The 21,188-nt window shown below is 42.3% G+C and overlaps 1 protein-coding gene and 1 pseudogene across 1 annotated transcript in view; both read left to right on the top strand.

Moving 5' to 3' along the window:
- The window catches only part of LOC144681152 (dynein axonemal heavy chain 8-like), a 1,929,890-nt gene that overhangs the window by 1,359,742 nt on the left and 548,960 nt on the right, over positions 1-21,188 (top strand). Inside the window, exon 56 of the mRNA XM_078542879.1 lies at positions 12,329-12,492. Coding sequence (XP_078399005.1) covers positions 12,329-12,492 — 164 coding nt within the window. The remainder of the gene's footprint in view (positions 1-12,328; positions 12,493-21,188) is intronic.
- LOC144680424 (sorting nexin-3 pseudogene) lies at positions 2,822-3,130 on the top strand (annotated as a pseudogene).

Here is a 21,188-nt window from a genome sequence, read left to right as displayed (position 1 = left end):
ATACAAGGCCATGGGGATAGTGGTCAGAAATGGGATAAGGTGACTTTGGAAGGTGCTGGACACACGCATCTTCGAAGGGCCGAGGTACCTTTGTCTATGGCTCAGACCTCTGACTCTATCCACCTGTGAATGAGCAGTGTTGCTACATTAACGATTCCAACAATCATCAGTGCTTTGGATGGTGGGAAGACAGAACAGATGTCACTGTGGACCTCAAATAGCTGGCCACTCCACCCCAGCCTCACCGACACCTGTGGGCCTGGGCGTATGATGCGTTTCAAGCTCCAGGGCGTCCTGCTCAAAATGGCTCAATATCACCCACTGGGCCTGGCTGCCTCCAGTGCGCAAACGCTCATAAGCATTGTGCGCTTTTTTCTCCTGCAAAACAGAGAAGACCATTCACTGGGGCTAATCGCACATGTACACTGCACACGCATGCCGCATCCCAACCACAGTGGCCCATCTGAGGCCTCCAGTGCCTCCTCTCCCCGCTACTGCTGATCGGTCAGTCCAATGGCCACCTTGGACACATTCTGTGTCCGTCACTTTCAGAAACACAAGGTCTTAGCTCCCATGGTGAGGAGGCACAACTTGGTGCGGCACCAAGGGCACCAGATAGCTCTTGGTCACAAGACTTTGAAGCTCCCCTTCCACAATCTCATCACCATGAATAGGACATGTGTTGGAGTTCTGAGTATGTGCCCAGCTGCATCTCCTGCAGGTTGCCCCCAGACTAGTCACGTGCTACTAAGACCAACACATAGTGCGGGGAGAACCCATCTTCTCGTGAACCACTGAGGCTGATGTAAGCATGGTCACTATCTGCTTGCCCACCCAGCGTGCGACAAATGCCCAATATGAGTCAATGCAATCACAACAGTAAGACTTGGACGGGGGTGTGGGAGCCCTCAAAGGCTAAGGCTACCTGCTGGTTTAAATGCCAAACACCAACATGGTACTCACCATTCCAGCGTGCAACAAATCGTTGAAGCGCTTACGGCACTGGATCCAGGTGCGCCGCACCACATCGTGGTAGCTCACCACCTCCACCACCTCCTCCCAGGCACGCTTCGTCATGTAGGGGGGGCCTCCTCCTCCCATCCTGGGGAAACGCCACCTCCCTGAGAAGGGCAGCAAGGCAATCATCAGAAAAGTGAGAGGCACATTGGCCCCCCACTGGCCTAGCCTCCAGCCTGCCCTGTGCCTGGACCGCACTCTGCAGCCTGCCCTCCTCCTCTGGCCTTCCCTCATCATTGGCCTGCTATGCAGACGCCCTGCGGTACCACCTGCAGCTGGCCATAGTGAACAGCCTAAAGGAGGCTGCCAGGCCTTTTTTTAAACAGACTGCTGGGTTGCCATTGGACCCAGTGGTCTGTACGCGCCCACCACAAGCTTCAGACTCCCGCTCTCCATGGGAGTCGGAAATGCGCTAGTTGGGCCTTAATTGGCCCTCCTGTGCAAAATGGCAGCACAGCCCCGATTGTGAGTGGCAATCAGGGCCACGGCCACCCGCGTCAGCACCTGCTCTGCCTGCCCGCCAAACGGAAAATTTTGGCCATAGATTTTAAAAGACCCAGGCAAAGGAGCACACAACACCCTGAACAGTCGAATTCACGGTGAGTTTTTCTCAGCTTCAGTTCCTTGTAGAAATCAACTTGAGGCTTAGATGCTGGAGGCTAGTGTTAGATCTTAGAATCCCTTACCTTACACATAGCCTTCTCCCCTTTATACATATTTTCCCCTTTAAATGCAATTTCCCATGGATTCACTATGAGCAGGATTTTCCCTTCGTCTGGCTGGCAGGCCTGGGAATGGCCACAAAATGGACAACAGCCTGTGATCAGGCCCCACCCGCAATTTCATACTGGCTGGGCAATTACCAAGAACCTCAGCACTGCTGGGGTGGGGGCGGGAGGAACACCTGCCAACCGTAAGATTGGATGGGCAGCGAAAAATATGACTTAATTAATTGATGGGCTTAATAGCCCACTTAATTGTCGGCGGGTGCGCTGCTGACTCTCGCGCACAGCCGCTGACCGAAATATCGTGCGAGTGCACAATGATGTCAGCGCACTCTCCCAAAGTCATCGTGCACTATTTTATGCCCAATCAGGTCAGGTGCACACCTGCCCATGGGGAGTAAAATTCTCCCTATATCTTTGGGCTTTCACCACTTTAATAATAAAAATCCATCAAAATACCAATATCACCAGTAATCTTTGGGAAAAATGAACGCACTGGGGAGAATTTTCTCCCCATTGGGGCGGCTGAATGGGAGCAGGCGGGCGTGCAGCCAATCGCCACCCGCGATTGGCTGCACATCACCAGTTTACATGGGTGGGCCAATTAAGGTGTGTAATGTGCACCTGGAAGCGCTAAGCACTCCCTGTGTGGGTGGGGGGAGGAGGCCGATCGGGGGCCGTGCTCTTTCGCGCATGCACGCGAAAGAGCGTAGAAATCTCCCTGAAGCATGGAACTGCCTCAGGGAGTTTAATTTCATTATCAAAAAGTGAATAAAAGATTTTTAAAAATTATTCAGCCATGTGACTGTGTCACATGAGCTGGGACACGTCCATGAATTTTATTAAAAATTTTTATTAAAGTTTAAAAACCTTCATGAAATCTCATCCCACCCTTGGATGAGGTTCCATGAAAAATGCGAAGGCCGCCTGGGTTCTTTGCCTGCCTGCCAAACTTAAGGTTGGACGGGCAGCCCTGTTATTGTTTTAATTACTATTTAAATGGCCTTAATAGGCCTTTGACAGTTCGGCAGGTGTACAGCTGACTCCGATGCACGCCCGCTGAACTGAAGATCGGAATGATGCGTGGTGACGTTGTGGTGCCACCATTACCTGGCAAAGCACTGTTTCGTCAGCTTCCTTTTAGAGGTGATGATGGAATCTTCGACGATAGTTTTATAGAAGAAAGAAGACAAGGACTTGAACAGTTCATTAACAAAGTTGCTGGACATCCTTTGGCACAAAATGAACGGTGTCTTCATATGTTCCTGCAAGAGGAAATCATAGACAAAAACTACACACCAGCAAAAGTGAAACATGCACAAACAGTGTGAATGGACTAAAACACTGATCTGTCCAAACAATCCTTCCATACCAATTGAAATTGCTGGTTTGGCACGCCCGACGTTACCGTGCGTCATTTTACACGTCGGTGAGCAGGGCCCACTCCCACATGCCGACCAGAAGTTTCAGGCCACTGTTTCTTTACTTCTCCTGGCAAGGTATAACATTTCACCCCCTCCTTTGAATTCAATGTAGTCTGGTTTATTTAAAAATACAAATGTTCCCTTCACACCTCTGTTTACCTACTTAACAGTTCAAACCTAGATTATCTTCTGTTAAATCAAAGCCTTCAGAACAGCTGTCTTTAATTCAGTTAAGTCTCTTTTTCACACACACACACACACACACAGGCCCCACTATTACTCTACATTACAATAAATTCCGATAACATAATGAAAATTATTATATCTTCCTGATATCCTCCTCCTTATTAAAAAATGAGCTTCCATAATTTAAAAAGATGGCTTCAGTTTCTGAACCCATCTTACATTACTTCCTATACTTATTACACTATTACATTACCAGACGCATGGATTAGCATAACAATACATATACAAATCCTCAGTACCAACAGAAATCATTCCAGTCTAGTGTCCAGGTTTTAAATGATCAATTTTCCCTATAAGCTCCAAACCCTTGACATTGCATCTGTTATCAGATTTTCTCTTCCCGCCACATGTATAATCTGTAAATTAAATGGTTGCAGTACTAAATCCATCGGAATAGCCTTGCACTTCTGCCTCGAAATTTGTCCAGAAATTTTCAAGGATTGTGGTCTACATAAACAAATGTTTCTGATGAATTGTTTGCAATGTAATTTTCAAAATGCTGCAATGTAAACACTAACCCTAAAGTCTTGTTTTTGATCATTGAATATCTTCTCTGTTGTACATTCAATTTCTGTGAAAAATACCCTATTGGTTATTCAATTCCAGTGTCATCACCTTGTAACAGTATGAACCCAATGCCTATTTCACTTGCATCAATGGCCAAAGTAAATTGCTTGGCATAATTCGGCACTGCCAGAACTGGTGTAAAAGTTAATACAGTTTTCAAACTGTCAAATACTTTCTGACACTTCTGTGTCCATTGAAACTTCTTGTTCCTTTTTAATAGTTCAGTCAACGGAGCAACCACACTGCTGAAATTTGCTACAAAGTTACGATAAAACCCACTCATGCCCAGAAATCTCAAAATGTCTAATTTTCTTGTAGGCATGGGGAAATCCATGATAGCCTTGACTTTCACATCTCTTGGAGCTACATTACCATGTCCAATGGTATGGCCTAGATATGTAACTTGCAGTTTTGCAAATGCACTTTTCACCAAGTTCATCACCTAATTAGCTTCTTGCAATCAAGTAAATAATTCTTCCAGATGTTGTAAATGCTCCTCCCACATCTGACTGAAAACATCAAGTCGCCCGGTTTCAGTACCAGCACAATAGGCGAACTCCAGTTACTGCAACTAGACTCCATCATATTATTTTTAAACATGAATTCAATTTTTTTCTGTACTTGTAATAACTTTGTCGGATTTAATCTATAAGGATGTTGCCTTATCGAAGATGAAACTTCTACACATACATCATTTATAGCTAAATTTGTCCTTCCCAGCTTATTCCTTCAAATATCTTTGTGTGACCACAATAGCTTCTCCAAATCACTTTGACACTTGTTTGAAAGGTAACTCAATACTGCATTTAAATTTTCAAGTCTCCCCTCATTATACAATTTGATTAGAGGAAAATCAATTTCAGAATTGTGCATTTCTATCTCTTTCTCATCATCTACCACTGCTAATACCTCCTTTCGGTCCTTTTCCCTGTCAAAGTACTTTTTAAGCATATTTACATGACACACCCTCTGATTCTTCCTTCTATCTGGAGTATTTATTAAATAGTTTACTTCACTCAATTTCTTTTCAATCCTGTAAGGCCCACTAAACCTTGCCTTTAATAAGTTACCCAGTACTAGTAACAGAACTAGCACTTTCTCCCCAGCAGCAAAACTATGAGCTGTAGCTTTTCTGTCTTCCTTCACTTACATCATTTGCTGTGATATCTTTAAATGTTCCTTAGCCAACTCACATGCTCTATCCAATCTCTCTCTGAAGTTTGATACATAATCCAGGAGAGTAGTTATGAATTTTTACTCACCAATTTCTCATGAATCAATTTCAATGGTCCTCTCACCTCATGATCATAAATTAGTTCAAAAGGGCTAAAACCATTTGATGCATTAGGAGCATCCCTAATAACAAATAACAAAAATGGAATTCCTGTAACCCAATCCTGTGGATATTCCTGACTATACACCCTCATCATAGTTTTTAAGGTTTGATGCCATCTTTCCAAAGCCCCTTGTGACTCAGGATGGTAAGTTGCTGACTTAAATGGTTTTATCCCCAAGCTGTTCATTACTTCCTTAAATAGCTGTGACATGAAATTTGACCTGATTATATTTCTTTAGGTGCAACATATCTTGTAAAATATTTAGTCAACTCTTCCACAATTTTCTTTGTTGCAATATTTCTCAAAGGTATTGCTTCAGGAAACCTGGTAGACACATCCATTGTTGTCAGTATGTACTGATTTCCACTTTTAGTTTTAGGGAAAGTCCTATGCAATCAATCATGCCCCTAGTAAAAGGCTCTTTAAATGCTGGAATGGGAATTAAAGGTGCTGGTTTAATCACTGTTTGTGGTTTCTTTATCACCTGACATGTTGTACAGAATTTGACTACATCCCTATGCAATCCAGGCCAATAAAAATATTTTTGTGTTTTCACCTGTGCTGTTTTAATTCCTAAATGTCTCTCCATTGGAATTTCATGAGCTATCCTCAGGATCTCATTTCTATATCCAAATGGTATTACAATCCTTCCATCTTTCATTTGCTGTAGCATGATAAGGCCTCCATTTTCTCATTAAGATATTACCCTTATAGTAATAACATTCTGGAATACCTTTTGCCTCTGTTTCTGAATAAGCTGTCTAATATAACTGTTTAATTTGCAAATATTTTTTTCTGCTACTCCACTAACTGCCTTGGGTTAAACACTTCAGCTGCATTGTCTTCCCGTATTTCTTCCTGAACAACCTTATCAAATACAGTGTCAGTTAATTGGATTTCCACACCTTCTCTCTGCCTTTGAAATTTCTGTTCTTCTTGTTTCAACCAATGAGCCTATGATCATGTTATTACACAATCTGGAAACAATCCATAATGCTCTCTCTGCAACAGTTCTGTTGAAAACACTTCTACAGGCTTCTCATCTACCATAGGCATCACCCACACCTGTGATCCAGCCATATCATTACCCCGGATAAATTGAACCCCTGAGATGGGCAATTTTGTCACTACTCCAACAATCACCTCATCTGTTTTCCACTTACTCTTTAAATTTACATTTCACAATGGAATAGGTTTAACATCTCCATGAACGCCACTTATTATCACCTGTTCCTGCAGTACTCCCTCTGAACGACAAGTCACCCAGTACTTGTAACATAACTAGCATTTTCTCCCCAGCAACAAAACTACGAGCTGTTGCTTTCATGTCTGCCTTCATTAAGGATTGACTAGCCCTGTGTCTCTTAAAATTTTAATATCTTTACCTACACCACCCTGTACACATGGAAAGACTTTCCCTTCATACACAAAATCTTTAAACATTTCTGCAACCTGCTCCTCAGAATTCTCTTGTAAAATTGTGAACATATTCTTACTTCTTTACCTATCACTAATTCTTCCTGTTTTACCTATACACAAACCATTGGCTTTTCATGTGCCCAAACCTCAGAACCACAGTACTTTTACTTCCAGAACTATTATGCACCCCAATAATTCCAACAGGTTTCCCTAGCAATTTCCAACACTCTAACTTTGTATGTCCAACTTTATTACAATGAAAACATTTCAATTTTTGAATGTCACTTCTACCCTCAGCACCTTCCTTTTTATTTTGAGAAAAAAACTTCCTGAGAATTTCCACCTACTCCTTCTCTTCCCTGACTACCCACCTTCCTTTCACCTTTCCACTTTCTATCCTTCTCTGATTTAAACGTGTGGCACAAAAACGGTTTAGCTCTATGAACTAACTCATAATCACCAGCTATCTCTGCTGCTTATCTTACCGTTTCAACCCTCTGTTCTTCCACATGAGTTCTCACTACCAAAGGAATTGAATTTTTAAATTCTTCAAAAGAATTACCTCGCTAAGAGCTGCATGTGTCATCTCTATCTTTAATGCCCATATCCACTGGTCACAATTACTTTGTTTTACTCTCTCAAACTCAATATAAGTTTGACTAGGCTGTTTTCTCATATTCCTAAATTTCTGCCTCTATGCCTCAGGAACCAACTCATATACACTCAAAGTAGCCTTTTTTTACCACATCATAGTTCTCGACATTTTTCCTGTTAGTGAAGCATAAACCTCATGTGGTCTACCCACCAACCTGGATTGTAACAACAGTGTCCAGTTTTCCTGTGGCCATTTCATCTGTTTAGCTATCTTCTCAAATGAAATAAAGAATGCTTCCACATCTCTTTCCTCAAACTTTAGAAAAGCTTATACAAATTTAAACATCACCCCCTGGGGTCTGATCTGGAAATAAGTCCTTCTGCACCTGCTGGTGTCTCTTTTTTAAATGCCAGCATTTTAAGCTGGAATTTCTAACTCCCTTTCCTGTTATCTTTCTCTCTCCTGCCTTTTTGCCGGTCCCCTTTGAAATGCTCGTTCTTTTTCTTTTCCTTTTTCTGCTGCTTCTAGCTCAAGTTTTTTCAGTTTATTTGCTTGTTCTAGTTCAAGCTTCTTCATTTGTAACTCCAGTCTCACTATCTCCAACTGTGACTCACTAGTGTCAGGTATCAGTTCCAACTTTAAATGCTGTGCTATATCTTCAATTATCTCTGCTTTCTTTGCCCCTGCAAGTAATCCCAGTTGTAATTTACCTGCCAATTCCATTAACCTAAATTTTGTTACTTTTTTGTAAACCAGCCAAAGTTTTAACTTCAGCTCCTAGACAAGTCTTAGCAACTGCCAAAGTCATATTGCAGTCTCACTACTTCAAAAAAACAAACCTCACACCAACTCCTGAATTCAAAGTGCTTCTCGTACTCATAACCTTAACATTCACCAACTCCAAACGAATCAAAGAATCTCAAATATATCCCACAAAGAGCTCTCAATTTCTGTTATGGCAGGTAGATGGTAAATACCAAGCTGCCCAAACCCCAGAAGGAAAATTGAAGCAGCTGCCACAACTATTTGCAATATGTACTTATTTTGAGATGCTGGCTTTGAATTCAGTAAAAGAAGGCTACCAAGTCTTCTAGGTTTCTTACAAGACTAAGGCTGAATTTTGCCGTCAGCGAGCAGGGGGCGAGGCCCACCCCATTTAAATTTTCAGGCCCATTGAGGCCATTGACAGGATCATTGAAACAATTAAAGGACCTGCCCGTCCAAACTTAAGGTTGGCGGGCAGGCCAGGAGCCCCGGCAGACAATAGAAAAAACATGAAACCTTGCACACAGGCAGGATGAGGTTTCATGTAGGGATTTAAAAAGTTTAATAAAGTTTTAGTGTAATTTATGAACATGCCCCATCTCATGTGACATTGTCACATGAGGGGGACATGTTAAGGATTTTTTTTTCTATTTTTAATGTTTTTAAAACTGTCAGCAATCTCCTTGAGGCAGCACTTAGACCAGGGAGATGTGCGCTCTTTCGTGCGCATGCGCAAAAGAGCGCACTTTCGCTTTTGGGGAATCCCCCTTCGCCCGCACAGGAAGCGCATAGCGCTTCCCGGCGGACGTCACGCTGGGCGGGCCTTAATTGGCCCGCCCACGTAAAATGGCGGCAGGGCCCACTTCTCCGGCGGAGATTGGCTCCCCCCGCCGGAGATTGGGTCGGGCCCGCCCGCTCGGCAGGCAGAAAATTCTGCCCTAAATTAATCATTTTTTAAATAGAAGAAATGATTTTGAGCACATACTAATATCTACAAATTATTACTATGATAACTTAACGATCCCCTAGTTAGTCTAAACGCCAGTTACACCTCTGCCAAGGCAACAGCCACGCATAGATTTTAAAAGACCCAGGCAAAGTAGCACAATATCTTGAACAGTCGAATTCAAAATGGGTTTTTCTCAACTTCAGTCCCTTTAAGACAGCAGTTTAAGGTTGAGATGCTAGAGGCTTTTCACACTTCTGTTAGATCTTAGAATGCTTGCCCTTACACACAGCCTCCTCTCCTTTATACATATTTTTTCCCCTTTGAATGCAATTTCCCATTGTTTCACTATGGGCAGAATCTTCTGGCTGGCATGCGGGTGGCTGAGCCCGCACGCCAGTGCTTAAAATGTCGCGCGAGCATCCCGACGTCAGCGCACGGCATCGCGATATTTCAGTCAGCGGGCACACTATGCAGTGGGATGCACACCTGCCATTAATTAAAGGCCTCGTTAAGGCTCTTAACTTGCCAATCATCGATGATTTTGATGGGCCCGTGTGAACATCGGCTCAGCGCATAGGCCCAACGGGCAGGTGATTTTTTTTTTTTACAAACCTCATCCAGTGGCGAGTTGAGGTTTGATAGCGGTTTTAAAAACATTTAATAAAGTTTTTGTTTATTTCATTAACATGCCCCATCTCGTGTGACATTTTCACATCAGGGGGACATGTTAATGAATTTTTTATTGTTCTATTTTTTATATTTGCCAGCCTTTCAGCGATCTCCCTGAGGCAGCAGTTTGCCTCAGGGAGATGTGCGGTGTAGCGCTTCCCGTTGTGCGACCCGCTGGGTGGGCCTTAATTGGCCCGCCCATTTAAAATGGCGGCAGGACCCATTTCAGCAGCGGCAATCGGCTGCCCGCCCGCCGCCGAGCCGGTGGGGCCCTCCCACCCTTTAGGGGCAAAATTCTGCCTATGTCTTTCCACTTTTACCTCTCTAGTAATAAAAATCCATCAAAGTACCAATTTCACCAATAATCTTTGGGAAAAATAAACACCGTTTCTTAACTTCTCCTGGCTAGGTGTAACATTTCATTCCTTTCTTTGAATTCACTCTAGTCTGGTTTATTTTAAAATGCAACTATTCCCTTTATACCTATGTTTACCTACTTAACATTTCAAACCTAGCTTATTTTCTGATACATCAAAGCTTTCAGACCAGCTGTGTTTAATTCAATTAAGGTCCCCTCCCCTACCACCTAGTCACACACACACACAGACTCCACTATTACTCTGCAATAAATTCCAATAACATTATGAAAATTATTATATCTTCCTGCCAGTAAGATGTAGAGTATCTTTCATTTGCTAATAAGTAAATGTGATTGAGGTCTTAGCATGTAAGGGTATTTGCATTTTTTGATAGATGAAGGGGGATTTTAATTTCAAAGAGGTTAATGAGAATAGTAGCAACATGAAAATATTATAGTATAAGAAAGGTAAAAGTTTCAAAGACTTATGAAACAATAGAATTTACATATTAAGAAAGAGAGAAACATGTTTAAAGGAGAATGAGGCTATGTATCAGAGGAAGGCATTGTAATACCTAACAGAAGTATGTGAAGTTCCCAGTGTCTATGCATATGCCTGCTGTCTACAGAAGCCAAACCTGGAGAGAGCCAATTTGAACTCCACTGTCTAGGGTATTGTATTAATTTGCCAGATCTGTTTAAAAGCTAAAATCTCTTTTTATACTGTTGCCTTAAACTGGGAGCCATGTTAATTAGGAATTTTAGGAGTTCCTATAGTAGCAATTTGTAGACCTATGTAAGTGCTTGAAATCTATTATTTTGTTAATAAATATTTTCATTTTATTTTTAAAAAAAATTTCTAAAACCTTGGTGAACTTATTACTACTGAATTCAGTGTATGCATCTCAAAATAAATATAAACTGCAAAATCATTATGATAGCGGGATCGAGTTTCCCTCGTAGATTTCATCCACCTGGCACATGTCATCTGCCATGTCATAATAACATCCAAAATGGAATGTTGTCTGGAGGGGTGTACTTGTGGGTATGACCAAGTAAAGAGTATTTTTGGGGAATGTTTTGTAAGACTAACCTTTATTGTGTAACTGTAGTCTTGTGTACTTAAGTTTTCCTTTCTTTGTGTTAATTAAACTTTTACTTTTAATTTTTATGATCCCAAAAGTGTTACTGGACCTCTCACTGCTGAGATTGGTACATCGTCTTCTCATTTTCAGAGTACAAAAAAAAATGGGTATGGCACATAAGACAAATTTCCCTCTGGGATTTGGTTTACGCAGCAATTAACACCGGCTGTGGTCATAATAATGTGAGCAAGTGTGTGTGTGAGAGCATCTGACTCACTCCCAGTCTCAGGATTCGCACTCACCCTCACCCCCACCCCCACACACCTACACACTCAGTGGGTATTGGTAGGGGTGAGTAAATAAGTACCCTGAGACTGAGAGTGAGCCAGAAAAACACAATTTTACCCTCTCACACTCTATTGGTCATCTATTAATTACTCATTATTTTAAATTATTAACATTGTTTTGACATTGCTTTATTTTTGCTCAGCAAGTTGTTTCTTTTCTTCATATCTCAACATTTTATTTGTAATGTAATTCATGTTTAATGTTTCAACAAACTTTATCTTTTTGAAATTTTCTCATTGGTCACTTGAGTTAGGAAAAATATTGAAATGTGACCCCTCGCACGAAATGGTTGGGCAAGCTTGTTCTAAATGGTAGCAGTCGTGGGTTTGGAAAGTTGCTCTCTAAGGACGCTTGGTAAGTTCCTGCAGTGCATCTTGCAGATGATACACATTGCTGCCACCGTGCATTGGTGGTGGCGGGAGTGAATGTTTGTGGATGGGGTGCCAATCCAGCGAGCTACTTTGTCCTGGATGGTGTCAAGCTTCTTGAGTGCTGTTGGAGCTGCACTCAACCAGGCAAGTGGAAAGTATTCCATCACACTCCTCACTTGTGCCTTGTAGGTGGTGGACAGGCTTTGGGGAGTCAGGAGGTGAGTCACCCGCTGCAGAATTTTCAGCCTCAATTAATTAAAATTAAGGGTAATCAAGACTAAACTTTTATGAAGGCGAAATTGTTCTTTGACACATGTAGGAAGTTAGCATTAACAAATCTTTTACATCAAACTTAATTTTCTTTTCCATTGAAGTCAGTGAAAAAGAACTTCAAAACTAATTTTACCTCTTCTGTTTTGTGTAAATTATGAAAGATGCTTTGTTCCTTACTAGGTGAAAATGCTACCTACTCCGGCTAAATTTCATTACATCTTTAATCTGAGGGACCTATCTCGCATCTGGCAGGGAATGTTAGCTGTAAAAACTAATGAATGCTCCAACCTGGAGACACTACTTGCTTTGTTCAAACATGAATGTACCAGGGTCATTGCAGACAGGTAATTACAATGCTAAGGGGGAAACTTTCACTCAATGCTTATTCCTGTAAAAGTGTGTTACTGTCAATTACACATGGTTGAAATTTACTTTGTGATGACACTTTAATAGATTTATTGACTCTCAAACAGTTCCAGCCAGCTTGCATTTGCTGTAGTGGGATATGGACCCATTTTCTCTGAGCATTAAAATGAGTTTCTGAATTACCAGGCTAGCAATATTACTGCTACACCACCACCACCTCCCTATACCCACATAACATCAGAGTTGTGGAGAGCATTGCAATTACAGACAATTGAATCTGTGGTGCATCTGCAGCTGGACCAACTCCACCTCAGTTGTTGAGCTGGAGTCTGAGAGGCAGACATTGCAGGGTATCAGGAAGAGTTACTGAACACTTTGGCCAGTATTTTGTTGCATGTCATTCCTGATGTCATAAGCGGAACTGTATGCCACTTCCACTTTCTTTTTACCCTTTCCCATGCGATTATAATTAAAACTCTAAGTGCCAGTGACATGCATAGAAAACATATGTTTTTTTAGCTGCAGAGGAAGCTTTTTATTGGTGAAACCTGCTATCAACTGACAATGCACAGGAGTTGATTGAGATTGCTGGTGAGTAAGGAGCGCAATCAGTGGCAGACAGCAAGGATGCTCTAGCCATGGACTCAGTGCAGCAGTGGCTAGGTGAGAGGGGGATGAGGCCCCTCAACTTTTAAGAGCCCTTCCCTTGAGGGAGACAAGGGGATGCATTTGCACACCCACATGGCAGATGAACATGTGATATCTGCCCCAGGGCCTTCATCTCAGGACCTAGAGTTAGCAGCATTTCCTTATCCACTCCACTATTGACCCTAACAGCTCCAGCAGGCAGGGCTGAGGGGGATGCTGTTGTACCAGTGCAGGAGAGCCTCAATATACTGGAGTCCTCAAGGTTCTACGTCTCCAGAGGATGTCAGCCATGGTCATCCAATTCAACAGGGCATGACACTGAGCATACTGCCTCCATCACAGCTGCTGATGTCAGGATTGCACTTAGATGTAGTGGAAGAAAACGAAAATTGAAATAAGTATGAGCACTGAGGTGGCAGCTGTGAGTTTCAATTTCATTTTGAATTGATAAAAAATGCACAATATAATGTGTTTTCTGTAATCCTTTGGAATTATTGAGAATTTTTGAGGCCTGTCATAGTATCAGTTATAAATGTCATGGCACATCCCATGTTTCGCACAATGTGATGGCTAGAGAGGAGGTAGGGACACAGATATTATGCCTGAATGAAATTTGTTGTGTTTTGTGCATTCTTAATTGAATGTTCATTTGAATTGTTAGTTCTGTGATGATCATTCTGTGGAATAGGCTTAAATCGCAGGCAAAGCTGCCCTCCTCCCCACCATCCACCTGATCTATGGGCTCTAGAGGATATTGACCCTGTTCACTCTCAGGGGTTGTAAATGAGACAGATGCAGTTGCATTAAAAGCATTTCAGAGATGGTGCTGAATCAGAATGATTGGGCAAGGCAGGCTGTTATATAGATGTCCATGTACGCCTGAGATGTCCTTGGTACCAGCACTCATTTGTGAGTGTGTGACAAAGCTCCACTCTCAATTCAATTCTACGTGGTAGAGGACTCAGCATGGGAGGATAGCAGAGCTAGGTCTATACCCCAGGGATGGATGTCTGGCAATGGAGCGATAGTCGTGCAGAAGCATCATCATGATGCGAACCTTGTGCAGATCAGGTCATCAATGGCGCATCTCTCCATGGTCCTGACATCCATGAAAGGGTCATTTGGATTTATGGCCTCCTCCTCATGATCCGACAAATCCTCATCATCTGTTCCTCGTGCTCTTCCCCTTGCCATACCAGGCTGTGCAGTGCACAGCAAACCGCTACTATTGCAGATCTCCTCCAGATTCGTCAAGGCAATGGAAGCACATTTTAAGAAGCCTAATAGTGTGTTCCATGATGGCACTAGTGGATGCATGAGCTTGATTGTAGCACTCCTCTGCCTTGTTCTGGGGATAACTCTTGGCATCATCAGCTATGTATGCAGTGATAGCCCTTATCACTGAGGATCCAGCCATTACCCTGGGCTGGGTCTTCAAGTAACTCTGAGAGTCATGAGTTGCACAAGATGCATGTGTCATGGCAGCTGCCTGGGAAACGAGCAAAGATCTGCATTATTCTTTTCTTTCTCCTGCAGTTGCACACCACTTGCACATTTATGGAGTGAAAAGCTCAATGATTCATAAATGCAGCTGGCTGTTCCCAGGAAGCATTTCTGGCCACATGAGTACAGTTGGTGACACCTTGCATTCGATGAAACCCAACAATGACATTGAACACAGCTCACCTTGCATCCTGGTTTTCTTCATTGGTGGTGAAATGGATAAAGTCATTGGCACAACTAAATAGGACATCAGTCACCTCCTTTATGCATCAATGTGGCAGCTTGTGAGATCCCACATATGTCGTCTGTCATGTCCTGGAAGCCAGGGTGTAGAAATTGAGCACTGCTGTAATGTTTGAGGACCATGCCATGAGGTTCCCACCTAACCCACATGGTTGGACACCTTGATGAACAATCCAGCATATCTTGGTGACCAATTCCTAGACATCCTCAGTCGTCGCTGGCATTGCCTCTCTGACATCTAGATGTAGATTGTTCTTGTCCTCTGGATGCATTGATGTGCCAGTGCTCGTCTTCATCAATGCCTTCTATTATGACGCAGCAGATGACGTGTGCCAGGTGGATCGTATCCACATGGGAAACTTGATCTCACTATCAACGGTTTTACAATTGGTATTTATTTTGGGATGTATGCCCTGAATTCAGTAGTAACAAGTCCACCAAGACTTTTGAAATTTTTTAGAAAACTAAATTAAACATTTATGATCAAAGAAAAGATTTTAAGTACATACATAGGTTTACAAATCACTACTATAATAACTCCTACAACCCATAATTAATCTGGCTTCCAGTTACACCCTCGTTAAGGCAACGGTAAAAAACAAGGCAAGTCAACCTGCCCCTTCACTTCCTCTCTCCTCACCGTCCAAGGGCCCAAACACTCCTTTCAAGTGAAGCAGCACTTCACTTGTATTTGCCCCAACTTAATCTACTGCATTCATTGCTCCCAATGCGGTTTCCTCTACATTGGAGAGACCAAACGCAGACTGGGCGACCGCTTTGTAGAACACCTTCAGTCTGTCCGCAAGAATGACCCAGACCTCCCTGTCGCTTGCCATTTTAACACTCCAACCTGCTTTCTTGCCCACATGTCTGTCCTTGACTTGCTGCATTGTTCCAGTGAAGCCCAACGCAAACTGGAGGAACAGCACCTCATCTTCCGACTAGGCACTTTAGAGCCTTCCGGACTGAATATTGAGTTCAACAACTTTAGATCTTGAACTCCCTCCTCCATCCCCACCCCCTTTCTGTTTCTTCCCCCCACTTTTGTTTTTTCCAATAATTTATATAGATTTTTCTTTTCCCACCTATTTCCATTATTTTTAAATCTATACCTTTTATGCCCTTTTAGTCTTATTTCACCCCACCCCCACTAGAGCTATCTGTACCTTGCGTGTCCTGCTATCCATTCTTAATTAGCACATTCTTTTAGATAATATCACCACCTTCAACACCTCTTTGTTCTCTTGTCTGTGACATCTTTTGGTTATCTGCTGCTATCACTGCTTGCTTGTCCCTACAACCAACCCCCGCCTCCTCCCCCCCCCCCCTTACCTTAAACCAGCTTATATTTCACCCCTCTCCTATTTTTACTTAGTTCTGTTGAAGGGTCATGAGGACTCGAAATGTCAACTTTGTTCTTCTCCGCCGATGCTGCCAGACCTGCTGAGTTTTTCCAGGTTTTTGTTTTAAGTCAACACAATACCCTGGACAGTAGAATTCAAAGTGCCTTTTCCTAGCTTTGGTTTCTGTAGATAGCAGCTTAATGCACAAATACTGGAGGCTTTTCACACTTCTGATAGATCTTACAAGGCCTTTTATCACATAGCATCATTCCCTTTTTTACATGTTTCTCCCTTTTAATGCAAATTCCATTGTTCCCATATATCTTTGGAACTTTACCTTTCTCATAATATAAATCTTTTCACAGTGCTAATATTATCAGTAACCTTTTGGAAAAATAAACACACTGCTTGGCCTAGCTTCTCTGGCTATGTGTACCTACCATCTCTTTGAAATTCAAACCACTCTGATATATCTAAAAATGCAAATTCTGTTCACCTCATGTTCCAAAACTTCATGTTTACATATTTAGCATTTCAAACCTAGCTTCTTTTGATGAGTCAAAGCAACCAGACCAGCTGTCTCCAATTCCATTAAATCCCACACAGACACATACACACAGAAACTATCCAAACCCCACTATTAACCTACCTTTACAATAAATCACAATAATATTATGAGAGTTATTACACTTTTGTAATGCCTTTCTTGTTGTTTGCATCCAGACCAGCCTCCCACTCTGGTGCTGCTTGCTGATGGCCTTGTGGCCTCTATGTTGAATAGCAAGTGGTTATATGGAGATGACAGTGATGTCACTGGCCTAGTGATCTAGAGGCCCAGGTTAACGCTCTTGGGGATATGAGTTTAAATCCCACCATGGCAGCTGGTGAAATTTAAAGTTCAATTAAAATAGACTATAATGCTAGTCTCAGTAATAGTAACCATCAAACCATCTTTTTGTTGTAAAAACCCATCCATGGTTCACTAAAAAAATTAAAGACAGTATCAACCTTAAAGAAAAGCATATAATGACGCCAAGATGCATGACAGGTCAGAAGATTGGAAAGAATATAAAGAACAAGAAAGAATAACGAAAAGATTAATAAGGAGGGGAAAATTAGAGTGAGAGAAAGCTAACAAGTAATATAAATCAAATAGTAAGAGTTTCTATGGATATTTAAATAAGAAAGGAGTTAATAAAGTGAGCTTTAGTCCTATAGAGAGTGCGTCTGGGGAATTGATGAGAGAAAATAGGGAGATGGTGGACGAATTAAACAGGCACTTTGCGTCGGTCTTCACTGTAGAGGACGCAAGCAACATCCTGGAAATAGCTGTAAATCAGGAAATGCCAGGGATGAACTCGGGAAAATTACAATCACCAGGGAAGTGGTATTGAGCAAATTGTTGGAGCTGTGGACTGACAAATCCCCAGGTCCAGATGGACTTCACCCTAAGGTCTTGAAAGAAATGGCTAGTGAGATAGTTAGTGCATTGGTTTTAGTTTTCCAAAATTCCCTAGACTCAGGGAATTCCATTAAATTGGAAAATAGCAAATATAGCTCCTTTATTCAAAAAGGGAGGGAGACAGAAAGCAGGGAATTATAGGCCAGTTAGCCTAACATCTGTCAGGGAAAATGTTAGAAGCTATTGTTAAAGATGTTATAGCAGGTCACTTAGAAAAATCAAGGCAGTTAGGCAGAGTCAACATGATTTTGTAAAAGGGAAATCATATTTAACCAATTTATTGGAGTTCTTTGAAGGAGTCACATGTGCTGTGGATAAAAGGGAATTGGTGGATGTACTGTGCCACATCAAAGGTTATTGCTGGAAAATAAATGGCAAATGGAGTATAATGTGGGCAAATATGAAAGCGTTCATTTTGGAAGGAAGAATAAAAAGGAAGCTTATTATTTAAATGGTGAGAGATTGCAGAGCTCTGAGATTCAGAGGGATCTGGGCATCCCAGTGCATGAATCACAAACCATTAGTATGCAGGTATAGCAGGTAATAAGGAAAGCTGATGAAATATTTTCATTATTGTGAAGGGAATTGAATACAAAAGTAGGGAGGTTATGCTTCAGTTGTACAGGACATTTGTGAGACCACATCTGGAATATTGTGTACAGTACTGGTCTCCTTATTTAAAGAAAGATGTAAATGCGTTAGAAGCAGTTAGGAGAAGGTTTACTAGACTAACATTAGGAATGGGCAGGTTGTCTTATGAGGAAAGGCTGGACAGGTTACGCCTGTATCTACTGGAATTTAGAAGAGTAAGAGGTAACTTAATTGAAACTTGACAGGGTGGATGTGGAGAGGATGTTTCCTCTTGTGCGAGAATCTAGAACTAGGGGTCACTGTTTAAAAATAAGCGGTCTCTCATTTAGGGCAGATGAGGAGAATTTTTTTCTCTGAGGGTGGTGAGTCTTTTTGGAACTCTCTTCCTCTAAAAGCAGTGGAAGCAGATTCGTTGAATATTTTTAAGACAGAGCTAGATAGATTCTTGATTCATAAGGTGGTGAAAGGTTATCGGGGTCGGCAGGAACATGGGGTTTAGATTACATTCAGATCAGCCATGATCTTATTGAATGGCAGAGCAGGCTCGAGTGGCCTACTCCTGCTCCTAATTCGTATGTTCATATGGTTCACTAATGTGTTTTAGGGAAGGAAGTCTGCTGTCCTTACCTGGTCTGGCCTACATGTGACTCCTGATCCATAATAATGTGGCTGACTCTTAACTGCCCACTGAAGTGGCCCAGCAAGCCATTCAGTTCAAGGGAAATTAAGGATGGCCAACAAATGTTGACCTTGCCAGTGATGCCCACATCCCATGAAAGAATACGTTTAAAAAAAAGTTGTCCTTCGCATTTGCTCATTGCAGGAAAATCAGGTGAATGAGACCCATGTTTATGGCAGTAATTGCACTGTGTGAAAAGGGCAGACATACATGTGGAAGCATGCTTGTCCATGGTTCTCATCCATTTAACTAATCATTAGGAAGTCGTCTTAATGGGCCAATTGTATGCAACTTTAACTCCACCCACACAAAATGACACTCCTACATCAATCGATCTTATATTCAGAAAACCTGTGCTTGAAAAGAGAAATTAAAATTATCTTGCATGTTACATTCGGAATCCAATCCTGCACCTTTTCCCTCCTATTTCACCCTCACGCTTTCCCCTTGACCCACCCAACTTCACCTTTCCTCTCCCCTCTGTTACCCATGAAACTCTCCCCATTACCTTGGATCCTTTAAACATTTCCCTGAATGTGACATCTCTCCCCACTGTACCTACCCCATGACCATTCCAATCCCCAGTCTGACCCTGAACTCTCCCCATATTTTCCTTAATGTTTTTGTTCCCTCCTGTGATTCACCACATGAGACCTTTCAATACCCAATGATGACTCTGGACCTGCTCCCATACTGAGTACAACTTCCCGCCTTGACGATGACTGTTCTTTCCACCAAAGAGTATCCTCAATTCAACACTCAGGAGACGAGCATTGAAAGCACCAATTCTGCTCTTTAGGCCCTTCATTCATTTTTCAATTCCTGCTTTGACACACCCATCTCCCTCCACTCGCTTACAGGATAACAAGACCCAGGACAAAGAGATAGTTTTGGCACAGTCAATGTAGATTCCGTCATAAAAGAAAAGTAGGGCAAAAAAGTCCAGAGTTTTTTGGATGACAAAAAACACTGAGATTAAGGTGAAGAAGGAAAAGTGTCCTTATGACAGATGCCAGATGGATAATAAATTACTTGGGGGGAAGGCGATGGCATAGTGGTATTGTCACTGGACTAGTGATCCAGAGACTAGAGGATGGGTTTGAATCCCACCATGGTAGATGGTAGAATTTGAATTCAACAAATGTCTGGAATTCAAAGCCTGATGACTGATGTCTGATAACAAATTTGATTGAACTTTTTGAGGAGGTGACCAAGAGTGTAGATGATGTAGAGCAGTTGATGTAGTTTATATGGATTTCAGCAAAGCCTTTGACAAGGTCCCACATGGGAGACTTATAAAGAAGGCAAATGCACATGGGATACAGGGTAATTTGATAAGGTGCATTCAAAATTGGCTTAGTTGTAGAAGACAGAGGGTGATGACAGAAGGATGCTTTAGTGACTGGAAGCCAGTGTCCAGAGGCATACCACAGGGATCTGTGCTGGGTCCCCTATTTTTGTCATTTATATAAACGACATAGGTGACTACGTAGGAGGTAGGATTAGTAAATTTGCGGATGACACAAAGATTGGTCGGGTGGTTAACAGTGAGGTTGCGTGTCTTGGCCGACAGGAAGATATAGACGGGATGGTCAAATGGGCTGATAAGCGGCAGATGAAATTTAACCCTGAAAAGTGTGAGGTGATACACTTTGGAAGGAGTAATTTGACAAGGAAGTATTCAATGAACGGCATGACACTAGGAAGTTCTGAGGAACAAAGGGACCTTAGCGTATGTGTCCATAGATCTCTGAAGGCGGAGGGGCATGTTAGTGGGCTGGTGAAAAAGGCATATGGGACACTTGCCTTAATCAATCGAGGCATAGATTACAAAAGTAGGGAGGCCATGTTGGAGTTGTATAGAACCTTGATGAGGCCATAGCTGGAGTAATGTGTGCAGTTCTGGTCGCCACATTATAGGAAGGATGTGATTGCACTGGAGGGAGTGCAGAGGAGATTCACCAGGATGTTGCCTAGGATGAAACATTTAAGTTATGAAGAGAGGTTGGATAGACTTGGGTTGTTTTTGTTGGAGCAGAGAAGACTGAGGGGCGACCTGATCGAGGTGTACAAGATTATGAGGGGCATGGACAGGGTGGATAGGGAGCTGCTGTTCCCCTTAGTTGAAGGGTCAGTCACGAGGGGACATAAATTAAGGTGAGGGGCAGGAGGTTTGGGGGGATGTGAGGAAAAACCTTTTTACCC

This window comes from Cetorhinus maximus, chromosome 5 (assembly GCF_964194155.1).
Source record: "Cetorhinus maximus chromosome 5, sCetMax3.hap1.1, whole genome shotgun sequence".
Lineage (NCBI taxonomy): Eukaryota > Metazoa > Chordata > Chondrichthyes > Lamniformes > Cetorhinidae > Cetorhinus > Cetorhinus maximus.
The sequence above is the reverse complement of the archived record's forward strand: the minus strand, read 5'-3'. Positions and strand labels throughout refer to the sequence as shown.